At 42.1% G+C, this 18,534-nt stretch overlaps 1 protein-coding gene across 1 annotated transcript in view; it reads right to left on the reverse strand.

The window, feature by feature from the left end:
* The window catches only part of LOC308437514 (uncharacterized protein C8orf34 homolog), a gene marked incomplete at both ends in the record, with an annotated part of 344,863 nt that overhangs the window by 206,980 nt on the left and 119,349 nt on the right, over window positions 1-18,534 (reverse strand). The window contains 2 exon segments of the mRNA XM_080938598.1: window positions 3,774-3,940; window positions 11,506-11,678. Of these exon segments, the coding sequence (XP_080794724.1) occupies window positions 3,774-3,940; window positions 11,506-11,678 (340 nt within the window).

Below are 18,534 nucleotides of genomic sequence, written 5' to 3' on the forward strand. Positions count from 1 at the left end.
GAATCATTTTTATGAAGGATCTTCAGTTTACTTTGCAATTCAAACGTGCCAAATGATCGATTCTATAAAGAAACACACAAGCAAATCCTGAGAGTCTTTTGTTGCTACTCTCTTCTAGACTGTTGTCAGGTGTTATCAGTAAAGAAAAAACAACATTTAAGGCATCCTTGGACCACAAGGACAGCCTTCCCCTCTCATCAGATGCAACAGCTCACTCTTAGTTTGTAAATATAGGAAGGTTTTATTTGGGGGAGAGGTGCCTCCAACTTAACCAAACACATGACAGTGAATGCTTATCTTACAAAAGGTTTATTGTGGTACAGAATTGGCCGAAAGGGCATCTCACCTTGACACATCCCTCCAGGAAATCCTCACTGTGCTTTGCCAATAGAGTTGATTTCTTTGTTAGGATATTGGAGACCTAGAATCTGCATTTACCAAGGAACGTCACTGTAATTTATACTAAATTTATCAATTATCTTAACATGAGTCAATTAAGTTTATGACAACCTTGTTTGTTTGAGGCAATGAAGTTATCGTTAAAGGGCAAAATTATAGCTAAGTATGAGTAATGGGTTTAGCATCTCTGGAATATGATTTTTAGATAGTTTCTTGTCCTCAAACCTAAGAAGGCCTAAAATATTTTATAAGTAATAGTTTCAACTAAAGTGTGTGATAAAGTAATTGTGCCTTTTATTCTAGCTCATCTAAAGGGGCATAAATTGGTGTAAACAGTGTAGAAAGCAATCAACCCCACATTCCGGTTACATGACAATGAAAACAGGCCACATAGGGAAAAGGAAAGACAGCCACACAGTGAAGTATCTTTAACAGTTCCTTAAATTCTCTGTGGGGATAAAGAAACCATAGAAGATCTGGGAAACATGTCTTCTCTCATATCGTTTTTGAAAAACCCTTGATTTTAGTAGACGTTTTGGAAAATGTGATCATTTTCTGGGAAGAGTCTCCATACACTCTGATTATTACCTACCAGTATGGCCACCACAATAGCCCAGGCTGTCTTGTCACCATTTATGTTGGAGAAGTAAATCATTTGAGGTGAGTGGGAAGATGCTCTTATTCTATGTTCTGTAAACCTTGAGCCAATTTCAGAGGTATGTATTACTGGTGTCTTTTTAAATACCCATGTACAAATAGTTCATTATTTGATAGATAATATTAATTAATATTAATTTTATAAGTGGCTATTTCTACACTATGAATTTACAAACAGACTTTAAAATAATCATAGAAATTAATATAAAATGGATTCTAAAATGTATTTCCACATGCCTGATATATTTATAAAATAAATCCATAGACTCCAATTAAACTGTAAATATATAATCAGCATACATTAACACTGCATTTTAATGAAGACAACAAGAAGAACTAGGTTTATTTATATCTACTATCTTCACTAAAAGATTTTCTGCTAAAGTCAACCAATTTTATTTATGGGTAATTCATTTTTATGCTAATATTGACTAAAATCATATGTTTTATGTATTAATTCACATTTACAGATTACTTTCCATGCATGACACATTTTTGACTTATTTTATTATGGCATAGATAATAAAAAGTTAAACTCTTAAAAACTCATTACAGCAAACTCATTCTACAAGACATCATAGATCCCAAAATATATTTTAAACAGAAATATCCATTACACCTTAACAATGATTCTATGTACTATAATTTAATTTTGCAACAATTTTCAAGTTGTTAACATTTGTGTTTTCTTCAGCTAAACGCAATCCCATATATCTCTGGAGTCATTTACAAAATCAGGGGAAATGTGTGTGGAGTTAAGGCCACTGCTGTATACTTGAGCATTTCATGTCATTACAAGGAATGCTCATCACTAAGACAGCAGTGTCCCTTTCAGCCTGAGAGATGTGAGGCCACACAGAGAACACCCAAAGCTTCCAATATTCCTTACCATTAAGCCCAGTCAGAATGTGGGCTAAATATCTAAAAGTAGAAGAAGGATTAACGAGAGCCAGTTGCTTATCACGATGTAGATGCCAAGACCCAACCCTCTGTCTGGTCTTCAGCTCAGAAAGCTGGAAACTTCTGAACAGAGCAGGTGAGGTCTAGGGACAATCAACATAAAGTAGACACGTGAATCTCTTAAGAGTCCGCAGATCATCTCTTTTACTGTCCCCAACTAGCAGGAAAGCAACTGACAGACACAGTTAAAAGACCCCACATGTATGTGAACAAGCCCCCAGAAGTATGGGCATGCCCTACTTTCCAAATTTACACAGATTTACTAAGCAAAGGAACCAGCTTCTTGACACAAGTGTACAGTGACCTCTGGCCTCATTTTGCACTAGGAGCCACCACTACATTTGACTGTGTGCATAAGGAAAAGACAAGGTAGAAGGGATGAGGTTACATTTTTAACGTGACCTAAAAATGCGTGCAACAGATATTATTCTTTATTTTATGACTTTAGGTCAAAGTCCTTTGTAGTGAATGAAAGATAGATAAACGTGCCAGGGCAGCCAGAAAACCTGTCATGTTAATGATTTTGACTTAGGGGAATAAGACTCCATTGCTTAAAGGATAACAAGGGCCAAAAGTTATCTAATGAAAAGTGTCATAATTCAGTCTCCTTAATTCTGGACTCAAGGTAGCCATTAGACCATTAGAAAAGACCTTGAGCCCCACTATCATCGACTGAATAACACCTTAGCAGGTGTATGCACAGACACTTATTATTTACATAGAATCTAATTTACTGCTATCAATACTTCTGTTTTACAAGAAAACTGCTTTAGAATTCTAAATAAAGTACCTTTGCTGTGCATCGGCATCCTATACGTAATTACATTACTTATTCTTTTTTTTCAGTTTACATATAATAGACTATTGTTAGAAAACATCTACCAATTGTTTTAACTCTATTATAGAATTAGCTATTACCACTCAATTAAAAACACACCATTCTACATGCTTGCTAAGAAAAGTTCACATCCTTCTTTTTGCCAAAATTATTTTTCAGCTGGGCATGGTGATGCACACCTTTAATCCCAACACTTAGGAGGCAGAGGCAGGTTGGGTGTCTGAGCTCAAGGTCAGCCTGGTCAACAGGGTGAGTTCCAGGACAGCCTGGGTGACACAGAGAAAGCCAGTTCTGAATTATATTTTCCCTAAAGTGAGTATCAATTAACAATTTATATGAAGATAATTTACATAAGGATATTTTTATGGAAACAGGATCATATACTTCAATCACTAAATATAAAAAATTAAAAAAACCCTGTATGTACAAAGTTAATGCAGTTGTGTGAAGGTAATGAGTGTCCAGACGTCGAAATCTCTACAAGGCTCCCTATCATTCCGGAAAGGCACCAGGCATTAATCAACTGCCAGCATCTTTCCACTCTGCGATCTTCTAAAGCAAACTTTTCATCTCAGAGCTTTCCTAGCGTGTTTCATAGACAACGGCTGCAATTAGAGCAGGTCCCCTCCCGTCACAGTGGCACACAGAATGAAACTGGACGACGTCAGAGAGCAGCCCACTGCTTACACAAAGCACATAGTACAGTCTAAGGAATATGTCACATGCTTCCATGGCTCAGCTTCGCTCTCACATGCAACGTCATGAATCTCTAGCAGAAAGAGAGTGTATGTTAAAGGGACCCTTTGCCCTAGACAAGACTATTTAAAACGTTTACCACCCGCACCCCACCCCCGATTCCTGCACGCTTTTACAATGCCGGGAAAGAAGAGACAGAGAAGTTATTAATTTTTAAAATTACCCAGCAACTCCATTGCATCATCTTCGTTGTCGATGTCTTCTTCGATAACAGATGGCGTGGGGCTGTGGACGGACTCGAAGGAGTCCTGCGAAAGCATTGCAGCCAGGAGTTTCTTATGCTGCTGCTGCTGCTGCTTCGGTCCTTTGGTCTTGGGCTCCATCTTTAAGCTGAGGAAACATTGAGAGCTTGCTTAGCCGTGGTAAATGAAAACCCACTAAGCCAACACAATTTCATTCCACTATGGTGTCACACAAACATACTGCACATGGCTTGTTTGCCCCAAGGATAATGAAAGTCGCATGTTTCTGAAAGACCCCTTGGTAGTCATCTCTTGCCCAGTGTTGGGTTGCAAACTCCTGCCCTCTGAAGTGTTTCTTCTGAACGCTGCTACATGACCTATGCCGTAAGCGAATTTTCTGATCTGGTAAGAGCTAGAAGGCTTAAATTATTCTTTTGATTTCTACCGGTGTTTGTCAAGAAAAGCGTAAGTGTTGAGGTATTGGTGGCATTTAGTTTTAATTCATTGAAATCAAATCAATGATGAGCCACTGCAGATACTTTGTGTTTCATCCTCCCTCCTTCCAGATGTTCCAAGATTCCCCCTTAGCACTTTTGGTTTTGGTTGAAGAATTTCCTTCGCTCTGACCTTAGGGGAACTTCTGCTGGAAACAGTTTCACTGAGCATACAATGTAAGGGTTGAGGTTGAGACTCCTGAGCTGGGAATGGGGTGCTTCCTTTTGCTCCCATAGTTTTAGATGAGAAACTCACAGCCTTTCTAATGATTGGTCTCCCACAAGCAGTTGGATATTTACCTCTGCCTGCTTTTCAGATGAACTCTTAGGACACAGAACAGACGGCAAGCAGTTAAAAATACTTGTTGCTCTTGCAAAGGAGCCAGGTTTCAGTTCCTAGCACACAATCGGCTCTAAGGCCAGCTCCCTGGGATTTAAACCCCTCTTCTGGCCTCTGGGGGCACCAGGCGCACACATGGCGCAAAGATATACATGCAAGCAAACACTCAAATGCATAAAATAACAATTTTTGTTTTAAAAGGTTCTTTCTTTAATACTGGTTTCTTGAAGTCTAGTTAAGATACACAGGCTTCTGTGTAAAATGCCTTGGGTTATCATACCGGGCATTTCCCAGTTTCGAGCTGCTCAGCAAGTTTTCACCTCTCACTGCTTTTTCCCAACCTGCCCACACTTTTCCCTTTCTTCTTGGAACCTAATAACAATTTAGACTTTTTTTCTTATTTATACACAGGTCACTGAAGCTATATCATATTTTATATGTATGGGTGTGTGTGAGTGCAGGTCTAACCTACACGCATGTAAATGCCCATAGCAGCCAGCAGAGGGCACTGATTCCCCAGAAACTTGAGCCTCAGGCGGATTGTGGATTGTGACCAGCATGCAGTGGGAGCTGTAGGTCCCCTCCAAGAGTACTAAATGTTCTTAATCTCCTGACAATATCTTCAGACCCTGTACAATATCTCTTCAGTCTATTTCCCCTCAATTGTTCAGAATGGCTACCTACAGCCATTCTTGTATGTTATCTCTGTCCCACTATTAAGTTTACACTATTTTTCCTTTCTGTGAAGTCTCACCAGTGCTTTTTCATGTTGTTCCTATGATTTGCGTTTATTGCTATTATTTTGTATGCTTAAATACTGCCAAAGCACTTGTAACTACTTATGGAAGCATTTTTATGATGACTGTTTTAATCCGTGGCCAGGTAATTCTACAATCTAGTTAGGTCAGACAAACAATGGGCATTCAGGATGTAGTTATGCTGGCTCCAGGTGTGAATGGCATTTTATAAAATTGTGTCCTGTGCCATTTGGCTACTTCAGGACTCTGCCTGCCACCTATGAATTCTTGTAATTTATAAGGCCGTCAACCTGCTGCCGCTGAACTAGTGTGAAGTCCAATAACAACGGAACCGTCAGAGCCCCTCACTCTGTTTTCACAAGCTTGCTGTATCTCACATTGCTGTAGTTCTCACTGGTCCCTCCTGGTGTCTGATGAAAGACATGCCCGGGTTGTTAAACAGATGTCTCCGGGCATATGAACAAGGTGTCAGACCATGGGAAAACGAAGTCTTTCCTATGAACAGGTCCTTGTTGGTGATGTTTGAAATACCTTCATGCGTGTTTAGAAATGAGAAGGGGCTAGAAAAGGTATTCTTTCCTTTTTTTTTTTTTATCCCCATGAAGTAAGACTTCAGTTCTGAGTAAAATGGAGAGTAGGATATGGGGGAAGAAGAGATGGCATAAGCCTGTCATAAGGTTGAGTGGGAAACAGTCAGTGCACAGTGGGTTCCCATTCCGGTTGGGCACCAGAGAGGATGAAATAGATGGCCAGGAGATGCTGAGGAGTGAAACACCTGAAATAATATTACAGATTCCAGACGATGACGACAAGATTTAAGAAAATGTAGAGGGGATGAGTAGGGAAAGAGGAGAAATCAAAGATAGAGAAAAAGGAGAGAAAGAAAATGAGAGGTTATACCTGGAGTGGAGGTAATTATGATCTTGTTTCATCAAGACAGAGAGAGAAGAGAGAAACGATGTGTTCAGGGCAAGACTGTTAGTGAAGTTACGGTGGTTGGCTAATGTTGCTATGAGAAGATGCTGAGCAGATGTGAAGAGCTTAAACTGTGTGGTTTGTGGGACTCTCACATCATGTTTGAAAGACAGATGTACCATGTAAAAGGAAACGAAGATTGTTTTTAGAGAGATGGCAATGGCCAAGGCTTGTACACAGAGATCACCCTTGCTTTTCTTCAGCTCCATAGCCTGGGAATGGAAAAGGAGGAAAGAAGGTCGTGCTGTAGACAGCCTGGGAACGCAGAGTGGTGGTTGTAATGAGGAGAACGAGGGTGGTTCCACCTAAGAATACCGGATGTTTCCCCAGATCTAAAGCTAAAACCCTTAGGGCTCGTGGGCTTTCTAAAAGTCTTTTCCAAAAAAAAAAAAAAAAAAAAAAAAAAGAACAACAAAACATTAAAGAGGACAAGAATGTGGCTCAAGCCATGCTTGGCACAAAACTTCATCTCTTCAGTCTTGGGACAGGATAAAACCACGATGGGAGTTTGTTACCTCTTCCTGAAGTAGAGATGAAGATGGTAATAATCATTACCGTCCCATACGAATGGAGTGGATTAGTACTGGCAAAGCACACAGCAATATCTAACAGTGTTCTATCAACTTCAGCTCTTCAGACTCGGCAGTAACTGCCTTTACCTACTGCTCTATCCACCATCCCTGCCCAAAGTTTTCATCTGCTTATTCCTTAAATTGTGGGTTTTGGTGTTATCTCGGCCACGTGCTTTATAGATTTTTCATGCCCAGAAGAGTCCAGACTTGACTGTCCTTGTTTTTGAAATTTGAAAATGAAAGGGTTTTCCCTCCTCTAATCTGTCTTCTTACTCTCCATCCTGATTCACTTCCCACAGCCCCACACAGTATGACTTGAACTTCTGCTCCCACTGTGTACGCAGATGTTGACTATCTTTCCATAAGAAGAAACAGTCCCAGGGCATTAAGCATCAAAGACAGTCTGAGCATTCATGAAATAAAAACTTAATAGAGAATTCAGCTTCAATTTAAAATCTCTAAGTTGTAAGATTTCTATTAATTTCATTGAATATTTACATGTTAGTAACAATTCTCATTTAAGAAAACCAGTTTACTGGGTCTGCCGTTTTTATGGATTTTATTCTTCTTTAGATTTGATGGTTCAGCTTAAGAAGAACTGATTATGTTTTCAAGGCTTGATGAACCTATTTACTAATCCTACATTAAGATCTATCAAGTAATTTTAAGAAATTTGTTATACAACTATTGCAAACTCTAATCAGGATGGCTTAGAATAAAAATTATATAGGCTTATTAAGCTCAATTTTGTTTACACTTATATGATAAATATGTGATTATAGTAACTCTGGATGTACAGAGGGCGCATATGCTTTCCTAGAAACAAGCCAGGCAAGAGACAGACTTAGCTATAAATGAGCATGAAACGTCTTCACTCTTTCCTTAACACTCCTCCTTCCTCTTCCTCTCTCTCCTCCCTCCTCATTTTTCATATTCCTTTCTCTCCCCTCCACCTCTCCTCTTTATTCTCTTCTTCATTCCCATCTTCCTTCCCTTCCTTCTCTCCCTCTACTCTCCCACATCTCCCACCTTCTCCTCCTCTTTCTCCCTCCTTCTCTCACCTCTCTCACTTTCTGTCCCTCTTCCCTCTTTCTGTCCCTGTTCTGAGGCTTTCTTTCTTCCTCGAGCTCTCTTAATTCCTAACTTGAGAATCCCAGAAAGAAGAGTCAGGAATATATCTTTCATCATAGTCTTATACCAATTTGAATGTAGCATCCAAAGTTCCACAGATGTCTTGAGATGCATCCAAGGTCCATTAAGGATAATGATCTTAACACTGGAGTCTCAGTGTCAGTCTATTACTTTATCTGTGCTGTCCTTTCAACTACCCTGCCTCTAACCAGTGGTTAATACTTTAGTTGGCAGTCATACCTGACATATGACATAATGACATATATGTCATTGTAAATACTTATAACATATTTGAGGTACATAAAGAAAAAGGTTAAGGCATTTCTTGTTGTTTGTAATAAAAACTCGAAAATATTGTGGGTAAGTTTCTATCCATAAGACTTCCAAGGTTTGGTTTACAATTTAATCTCTGGTCTATCAATAAATGTCTAATCTGTTATATGTTTGTTGTTCTGCATTAAAAATAAAACTGTCTGCACACTGAGGTGAGTATTGTAACAGCCACTTACGTATGACTTCTTTTCTTCTCCTCTACTAGGAGACTCCAAGTCAGACCGATGGCCCAAAAATAAAAACAGACTGGAGGGTTTTGTTTTCCTTGTGATTACGCTCTATTTAGCATGGGCATAGTGATATCCCACACCTCCTACACTCATGTAACAGATACTTATTGAAAATAGCTATGTGCCAGCCTTGGTAGGGAAAACATGGCTGAAGTAAGGCTTGAAAATCAGTTTTGCTTTCAGGAGTTCAGAATGCTGTTATGATGAGACTCTCAGTGTTTACAACTGATAAATTATTACACGTGTTATTGCTGTTTAATGACAACCACTAATGCTATAGTAATGCACTATAAACTTTAAAACTTTCTCTCCAGCATTCCGTATTCCTTCAGATGTTCTGTGAGGCACCACATAAATTCAGGAACCCCATTTTGTAATTTCAGATGGGAGAAAAACAGATTGTAACCTGAGGTTTTATTTTTCTATGTGTGGCTTCTACATACATGTAATATTTCTGAAGTAAGTAGGGACAACCCAGAAGTGATGTCTCCGCTCACATTTTAAGTACAAAGTGGAGTGAAATGGAGACAGATTTTCAGGACAAAAGGACAAATATTCGAGAGGTGTTTTCATAGACTGAGAAAGAGCTATGACTGTGCTTGAGAATCTCAGGGTAATATAAACCACTGAAGAAAAGAAAGACACTATCATTTGCAATAAACAGCTGGATATTATTATGAATAAGTGAGAGCAAGATAGAGGTTGGCATTTCTCTATTTTACATTTCAGAATTAAAGATCTACCAATGAAGACATATAAAAGCCTATTGAGTTTCATGAGTCTAGCATCGGGAACAAAATTACCCCCATTGACAGGCGAAATTGATCTGGCATTTCCCAGAAGAGAAATGGACTTTTAGACATGGCTTGCTTCACCTTTCGGGGCACTTTAACTATTTAAATAATTTAAAGCTATTTCGTGTGGAAATGGAATCAATTTTCTCCAAACCTGAAACACATTAGTAAATATTCTGAACTTCTTTCCCTCAAGCCAAGTGGCAAGAGAGAGCCAAGGAACCTTGAAAGCTATTACACTGTAGAAAACACAATTTTCTCTTCTTGAGAAGAAGTACTTATTGGTTGACAGAAAATTTAACATAGGAAATATGAAGTTCCTGTGGCTATGCTGTACAGAGTAAAAGCCTTTGGTAGGGACCAGCTGGTAGCAGTCATGGGGACCTATGGTCCTGTCAACTTTTCATTCATGAATATTTAAATGTACTTCTCAATGTTTCATAGTTCTTACATCCCATAATGATTTTCATCTGGCTTCCTTGACTGACAGATTTTCTGTTTCAGGTCATACTTCTCACGATGGTCAGACACCAAAATGGTAATGTTTTATCTAATAAACATGATTTCACGTCTCAATGTTGCTCCACCTTAGTGGAAAATATAGTTTGAGTAAAATAAAAGTTATATGGAATGGTACTTTGAAAGAGGATGCCCATAAGTTCCTATGTTTGAATGTTCCGTTCCCAGTTGGTGGAACTGTTTGGGAAGGATTAGGAAATGTGTCCTTGGTGGAGGTGTGTTACTGGGGGTGGCTTTGAGGATTGAAAAGCCCATGCCAGGTCCAGTTTGGCTCTCGCCCTGCCTGCTGTTTGCTGGCCATGTTTAGCCATTGCTCTAACACAGAGCCTGCCTGCCACCATGACCCTTACCATAATGATCACGGACTGACCCTGTGAAACGGTAAGCAACACATTAGTTAAATCAGGAGTTCTCAACCTGAGTCACAACCATTGTAAAGCACACATTCCTGCTGCTCTTAGAAACCCCAACCATAAAATTATTTTGTTTGCAACGTCATAACTGTTATTCTGCTCAGTTCCTCAGACCACGGGAAATAGGTGTTTTCAGATGGTCGAGACCCACAGATCGAGTGAGGATGAGTTAAATACTTTCTTCTAAAGGTTACCATGCTAATGGTGTCCACACACAGCAATGGGACAGTAACCAAGACATATGTACTTTTAAGTTCCTGAGAACATCCTAGCTTATAAGTTAAACCAAACCACTAAAGATAAAAAAAAAAAAAAAACACAATAATTATTTTCAACCACAGTTATCTTCTGTAAGCTTAAATGATTATAACAAAGACTTTTCTCTGTAGTCACCTTAACTACACCTGCCCACCCCCTAATTCTTCTGCACTGAAGAGCCCCCTCTCCCTGACGATTCCTCTTAATAGAACCTTCTAGTCTCCCTACCCAACACTTAACCCCTGCCCAGTTTTACAGCTGCTTTTTTTACTTACAGCTTAGAACCTCAAAGTTATTTCTCCATTTGGTGTTAGTAACAAAGAAATGAAATTTACTTAAATAAGAAGAAAAATCAAAACACAAACACAGCTGGGATGCTCAGAGGGAAGGTGTTTGCCTGGTATATGTATAAAATCCTAGAACTGCCCACGGGAGGGGAGAGGACCTTGAGGGCAAATTGTAAACAACGCTGTTCTTTGAACATTTTTACTGCAATGCTATTAATTTGTCCATTTTTTTACTCGGTGTATTGTGTGTGTGTGTTGGTGCACCTGATTTCTACATGTTCATTTCATATGTACGGCACTCAGAGGACAATTTGAGGGAGGTTTTCCTTCTGTAATGTCATCTTCAGGAGGGCTGAGCTAGGCTGGGACAAGCATGTTCACCCTCTGCTCATTTACTTAGAGTAAACAAATCATTCCTTCTTTCTGATGAGCCTAACTATGAACTTTTAGGAGACATTACAGAATGAAAAGCTGGTTAACGTTTTTTTTTAATCATATGTAAAGTCTAGCAACTTTCCTCAGGACATAACAAATTTGTGTGTTTGTGTTTCTTTTCCCTCTCCCTTTTAATAAGCACCAATACAGATTCGTGAAGGAGATCCGCCTCACCTTCCCGCGGGACTAGAGGTGCTGTCTTCACATTCCCATGAGTCGTTCTTACTCCGTGGAACCGGGGGCTGCAGCATTTCAGCGGCAAGGGGGTCAGCATCGTTCTCTGCTCTGCCGATCCATTCCCCAATCACACGAGGCCTCAGAAGAGAGGAATTGAAAGCCACTGTTTCCTGCAGGTACAGAGAGATCAAAAGTGCTGCTCACTGGCATCAACATGTTTCCCTTTACTTCTCGCCATCCCACACAATGCCTTCCTCTGTGATTTAGGCTGATTCCTGAAGACCACTGGGATAAAATGTGTGCGAGTGAAATCTTGGGTTTGGGTTCTCAGAAGAGAGGGCTGGCTTTCTGAGTGGAGGGAAGAGGAGCCGCAAAGCACACAGCGTGCAAAGGGTGTCGTGCCACAGCTGGACAAAGGCAAGTGATCGCTCTGGAAGGAACGAGCTGCACTAGAAAACACAACTATGAAGATATAGGCTGGCCTGGATTCGTTTCTTACACTGTGATGCATTTTGGACTTTCAGGGATGCCATAGACACAGGAAGTAGGTCCATACCAACAACAAGTAGGTTAGGTTAGCTGAAACCATGTGGTCTCTTTTCAAACGTTTGAAATGAATCAATGCATTCGATTCATCTGTTGGCTATGACATCACCAAGAAAATATTGATGGAAAATATTGACTATACGCAATTACTAGACATATTTTAAGTGGAAACGTCAAGTTAAAAAGAAACACCCACATGACCTAAATTTTGTCTGACTTTTGTAGACATACCTTCATCATTTGATTCATAATTCACTCATCGATTTAGTTAACTAGATTTTTGAAATTTGCACATAGATTTTATAGCACATTTCCATTATGTTAAAAATTTTCAGTAATTCTGAAATATCACCCTTTTCATGATCATTTTCAGTTTTATGTATTTATGTATTAATCTTATATCCTGACCACAGTTTTCCTTCTCTCCTCCAAGTCTCCCCTTCTGGCCTCTTCCCCTACCTCCACCCCTTTCCCATTCGCCCCTCATCTGTTTCTCTCCAGAAATATCCTCCTATGGGTATCAGTCAGGTGTGGCATACCAAGTTGCAATAAGACTAGGCACCTTCTCTCCCATTAATCCTAGATGAGGCACCCAGTAGGAGAAAAGGGTCCTAAACACAGGCAACAGTCAGAGACAACCCCTGCGCCTGCTGGTCAGAGTCCCACAAGAAGACTAAGCTACACGGCTCTGGCACACATGCACAGGGCCTAAGTCAGTCTTGTGCAAACTTCCTGGTTGCTGGTTCAGTCTCCACGAGCCCCTATGGGCCCCGTTTAGCTGATTTTCTGTGCATTTTCTTGGGTTATCGTTGACCCCTCTGGCTCCTGAAATCCTCCTTCCACCTCTTCTGTAGGATTCCCTAAAGTTGACCTAATATATGGCTGTGGTCTCTGCATTTGCTTCCTTCAGTTGCTGGGTGAAGCCTCTCTGGTAATAACTGGGCTAGGCATTAATCTATGAGTATAGCAGAACATCACTAGGAATTGTTACTCTCTCTCTCTCTCTCTCTCTCTCTCTCTCTCTCTCTCTCTCTCACACACACACACACACACACACACACACACATACACACACACACACACACACACACACACACACACACTTTGTCTTTGGATCTATTCTAGGTTTCTGAGCTCTCCAGCTTCTAGGTCCTGGCTCTCATGGTCAGGGGTGGGCTTCCTCTCATGGTATAAGTGTATGTTAGCTGTAAAGTAAGGGCTGACCATGCCACAGCCCACACACAAAGAGAAGCAAAATACAAGAAGGGAAGCATGAATCTCACTGTGAAGGAGAAATAGAATAGACATCTCAGATGGACAGGGAGGGCTCTGGGTAAGGGGGAAACATCGGACCAGGAGGGATCAGGTGGGAGAAGACAGTGTACTGGCAGAGACAACTGGAATCTGGGGTGGGGTTGGGATTCCTGGGATCAGCTAGAAGCCTAGAGCAATAGGAACTCCCAGGAATCTATGAGGACGATCTTTGCTGAGACTTCTAGCAATGGGGGATATGAAGCCTGAACCTGTCACCTCCTGTAACCAGGCTTCCAGTGGAGGGACTGGGACACCAACCCAGTCACAAAACCTTCAACCCACAATTTGTCCTGTCTACAAGATGTGCTGGGTTAAAGGTGGCAGGGAAATTGTGGGAGTGGACAATCAAGGATTGGTTCAGCTCAAGACCAATTTACTATTTTTTATTATATGCTAAACTGACTGTTATGATAGAAAAGGATATATAAAGAAGGAACAGCTTTTTATAGTGGTTTTATCTAAAAGGAGAGGGAGTGATTTTAATATTTTCGTTTGTCATTTCCTTATCTTTTACCTATTCCATGATAAATATGCACTTGTCTGGTCACGTTTGAAATATCCGGATTTCTCCTTTATGGAAAATTTTCATTAGAAAAATTTTGAACAATTTTTCAAAAATTCAGAACTTGTGTTCTGTGCCTTTGTAATCCACAAAGCAGTGTGAAAATGTAATCCAGCACACAAAATGTACAACATTTAAATATCTGAATGTAATAAAAAACAGTATTTAAGACATTGTAATAGCTCAGATACTAACAAAAATGAAGACCACACCAAATGTGACTTAGAATATATTTAAAGGATATTTCTCTGAGTTACAGGGACAAGCTGGATATTTAATTAAATGTCATTAATTAATTTTATTTACACAATGAAACAGAATAGACACATGTTTTCATTGTTCTTGGCTCACAGAAGCATACAAACTGGTAAAAAAAACAAAAGAGAAAAGAAAAGAAAGAAGAAGCAAAAGAAAAGCAAGTGGCTGCAGGAACTGTGAAGGAAGAGATGAAACAGGGCTTAAGATTTAAGGAGATCCAGATGCTGAGAAGGGCAGAGATTCAGAAGAAACCTTGGTTGCCTGCTGGGAAGTTCAATAGAGTGTAGCCACCGCTACTGTTGGGAAGTGGACCCCGCAGAGGGTATAAATGGTTTGATATTTGTGATGGGTAGGTCCAGCTGGCACAGAGATTTAGTGAGAATAGCTGACCGTCGGCAGCGAGGGGACACACACACAGGGTGGGGGCAGCCACTGAGCCACTATTTTACATGGTTCAGAAGAAGACTCAAAGGCTTTTATACTTTTCTGAACTTACAAAGCTTTTGTGTGTGTGTGTGTGTGTGTGTGTGTGTGTGTGTGTGCGTGCTGGTATCGATAAAAAGATGGAAAAAACAAATACTGTACCTTTAAAAATATTCTGTCATTGAAATTTTTTGAACTTTGTTCACGTGCAATAAATTGAAGAGACTTTTTTCAATTGTTTGTGTATTTTATTTACATTGGATTAACTTTAATAATCATTTCTGTGTATGTATCTTTTAAAAAAGTGTTTTAAAAAGTGAACTGTTCTTAGTAGTACATAATTATACCTCAGTAAATAACACATATTTATTTAAACACATATACACAAATGTACACACACAAAGGTGTATGTGTGTGTGTGTGTGTGTGTGTGTGTGTGTGTGTGTGTGTGTGTCTGTAATCCTGGTTGTCATGGAACTGAAACTCACCATGTAGACCTTGTTGGGCTAAACTCACAGAGGTCTGCCTGCCTCTACCTCCCACCTAATGGGATCACAGGCATCAGTCACCACAGCCAATTAGGATGTATGCTAATCACACCAGATCTTTTGAAACACTTTTTAGGTTCATAAATAAACATCTTACTTAAAGATGGAAAGGTAAATTTGTAAATGTGAATTGTTTATAATCACGAAACCACAGGTCCCTCTGCTGTCTCCCAAACTTCCACAGAGTTCTGAGTTCTGATTCGAACACCAGGAAGTGAGCGCTACCCAGTGACTCTCCCGAAGTAGGACACAGCTACTGTACTCGGCTACATTCAGCAGCAAATGCGTGCAGCTTACAGACGCACATGGCTTTGCCCATTAGCAAGAAGCATACATATCCAGGAAGCAGCTGTTCCTTCCATACCTACTCTCTCCAGCAAAATGCTGCCCACAGTCTAACCCACAATCAATTCGACTGATTTTACAAATTGGGCTCTTGCCAGGTTTGGGATTTTATTGTCCCGCAGAGTTTGTGTGGTGGAGACTTTCTCCAGCCTGTGGGGTTCCCTCTTAGAAAAGGGTCTGTTGGAGGGACTTTTGCCATGGGACTGTTCTCTTGAGGTAGACACTGGAGCCTTGGTCTCTCTCACTTGGCTCTCAGACACCAGGAAGGACACTGTTCACTCTACAAGTGCCCTCATCCTGCAGCCAGGGGGGTAATGGGGCCAAGTGACCATCAACTGAAGTCTTCTGTCCCTGCAGCCAAGGTAAGCAATGGACGTCCAAATAGTTTAAGGAATGTGATATCTCTGCAGAGTCCTGAGTTACGACAAGAACAACAGGAACTGAAAGGCACCCAGTCATGAGTATGAAATAGAAAGTGGAACCCTGTGACCAGTCTGATTGATTTCCTTGAAGAGTGACAATAATCAGTGCAGGGATTAGTGTAGCTTCAAAGTGGATATAAAATGGATCCATTATGTCCCTGGTCTGTTGTAACAATTGCAAAAAAAGAAACTTTCACTAAGACTGGTGTTGAGATAACATGGAGAGAGAGAGAGAGAGAGAGAGAGAGAGAGAGAGAGAGAGAGTGTGTGTGTGTGTGTGTATTAGAAATTCTTTTGAGAGATTTTTGATTCATCATTAATATGAAGACAAGCGCAGCAGAGGACATGAGTCTGGAGAAGAACAATGAAAAGTTTAAACTGCTTTTGTTCTAATTTTGTAAAAAAAAAAAAAAAAAAAAAAAAGTGTGGGGGTGGGGACAAAACCAAATCACTGGGCTGTGGGGCTGTGGGAAGTGAGTTTATTCCATGGTGGAGTTTTGGATACTTAGATAAAGGGACCGTGGGAAAGCAGAAGCAATAATTCCAGGCACTGCAAGCTTGAGATTCTGTGCTGTCTCTGCACATCACGGTCTGTGTGCGGGAGACTGTGTGCGGGAGACGGACTGTGTGCGGGAGACTGTGCGGGAGACGGACTGTGTGCGGGAGACTGTGCGGGAGACTGTGCGGGAGACTGTGTGCGGGAGACTGTGCGGGAGACGGACTGTGTGCGGGAGACTGTGCGGGAGACGGACTGTGTGCGGGAGACTGTGCGGGAGACTGTGCGGGAGACTGTGCGGGAGACTGTGTGCGGGGGACTGGCGAGGAGCGCTGCAGGATGCATGGGTTACTGAGACTGGGAATGACTGGCCCTGAAATGAGAGTGTGAAATAAGTCCTCAGAGAAGAATCCATCACAACCTAAAGCACATGCGCTAATGGGATTTACTTTTGAACACACCTTTTCTCTAAATCTGTGCCTCACATTCACTGAAGAAAAATAAACGTAGAACATCCTGTGTTTTATCGTCACCCTGTTACGTTATCATATGAAAATACAAAGAAAAACCACTTTTTATTATTTGTTTCCGAACATATCTGCTCAAACGCTGTCAGGTAGCGCTACGTTTCAGCCTCGGCTTGCATATGCTCTACACAGCATCGGCTGTAAATGGAAGGTGAAAACCCATGCTGGCTTCAGTTTCTTCCACACTGAGATGGGTCACTCTGGGAAGTCATTTGAAAATAAATACACCACTCTTTCTGATTTGCACTCTTTTACATTTATAGGATTCAGATCTGCCATCTTAATGAACACACTTTACACAACCGGGAGAGGCAGGGGGTGTCTGAAGACACATAACAGAACGAGTGAGGGGTGGGATCAGTTCTCAGAACTCAGATCCGGCCCTTTACACGGTCCCTACAGACACTGCAAAGGACTGCGCTGTGTGCTGTGTGCACTGTGTGTGTGCTTGTGTGCACTGTGTGATTGTGTGCACTGTGTGCTTGTGTGCACTGTGTGCTTGTGTGCGCTGTGTGCTGTGTGCGCTGTGTGCGCTGTGTGCTGTGTGCGCTGTGTGCTGTTTGCACTGTGTGCTTGTGTGCACTGTGTGTGTGCTGTGTGCACTGTGTGCTTGTGTGCACTTGGCATGTGTGCTTGTGTACAGTGCCAGCCTTCTCAATGGCGACTTCACTTGCTTAAGTAGTCACAATCAGTCCACTTCCCTCTGCTCATTTTCTATCTATGGAGACACTATTGAGACAGTGTCTCAGCAGAAGCTCTGACTGGTCTGGCTTCAAACTCATAGAGATCCCCCTGCCCTCTGCCCTCTGCTCTCTGCCCTCTGTCCCCTGCCCTCTGCCCTCTGCCCTCTCCCCTCTGTCCCCTCTCCCCTCTGTCTCCTGCCCTCTCCCCTCTGTCCCCTGCCCTCTCCCCTCCCCCCTCTGCCCTTTGCCCTCTCCCCTCTGCCCTCTTCTCTCTGCCCTCTGCCCTCTTCTCTCTGCCCTCTGCCCTCTCCCCTCTGTCCCCTCTCCCCTCCCCCCTCTGTCCCCTGCCCTCTCCCCTCTGTCCCCTCTCCCCTCTGCCCTCTCCCCTCTGCCCTCTTCTCTCTGCCCTCTGCCCTCTTCTCTCTGCCCTCTGCCCTCTCCCCTCTGCCCTCTGTCCCCTGCCCTCTCCCCTCTGCCCTCTCCCCTCTGCCCTCTTCTCTCTGCCCTCTCCCCTCTGCCCTCTGCCCTCTCCTCTCTGCCCTCTGCCCTCTGCCCTCTGTCCCCTGCCCTCTGCCCTCTGCCCTCTGTCCCCTGCCCTTTCCCCTCTGCCCTCTGCCCTCTCCCCTCTGCCCTCTCCCCTCTGCCCTCTGCCCTCTGCCCTCTCCCCTCTGCCCTCTTCTCTCTGCCCTCTGCCCTCTTCTCTCTGCCCTGTGCCCTCTCCCCTCTGCCCTCTGTCCCCTGCCCTCTCCCCTCTGCCCTCTGTCCCCTGCCCTCTCCCCTCTGCCCTCTCCCCTCTGCCCTCTGTCCCCTGCCCTCTGTCCCCTGCCATCTCCCCTCTGCTCTCTGCCCTCTCCCCTCTGCCTTCTGCCCTCTCCCCTCTGCCCTCTTCTCTCTGCCCTCTC

The sequence above is a fragment of the Micromys minutus genome (assembly GCF_963924665.1).
Source record: "Micromys minutus genome assembly, chromosome: 26".
NCBI classification, from domain to species: Eukaryota; Metazoa; Chordata; class Mammalia; order Rodentia; family Muridae; genus Micromys; species Micromys minutus.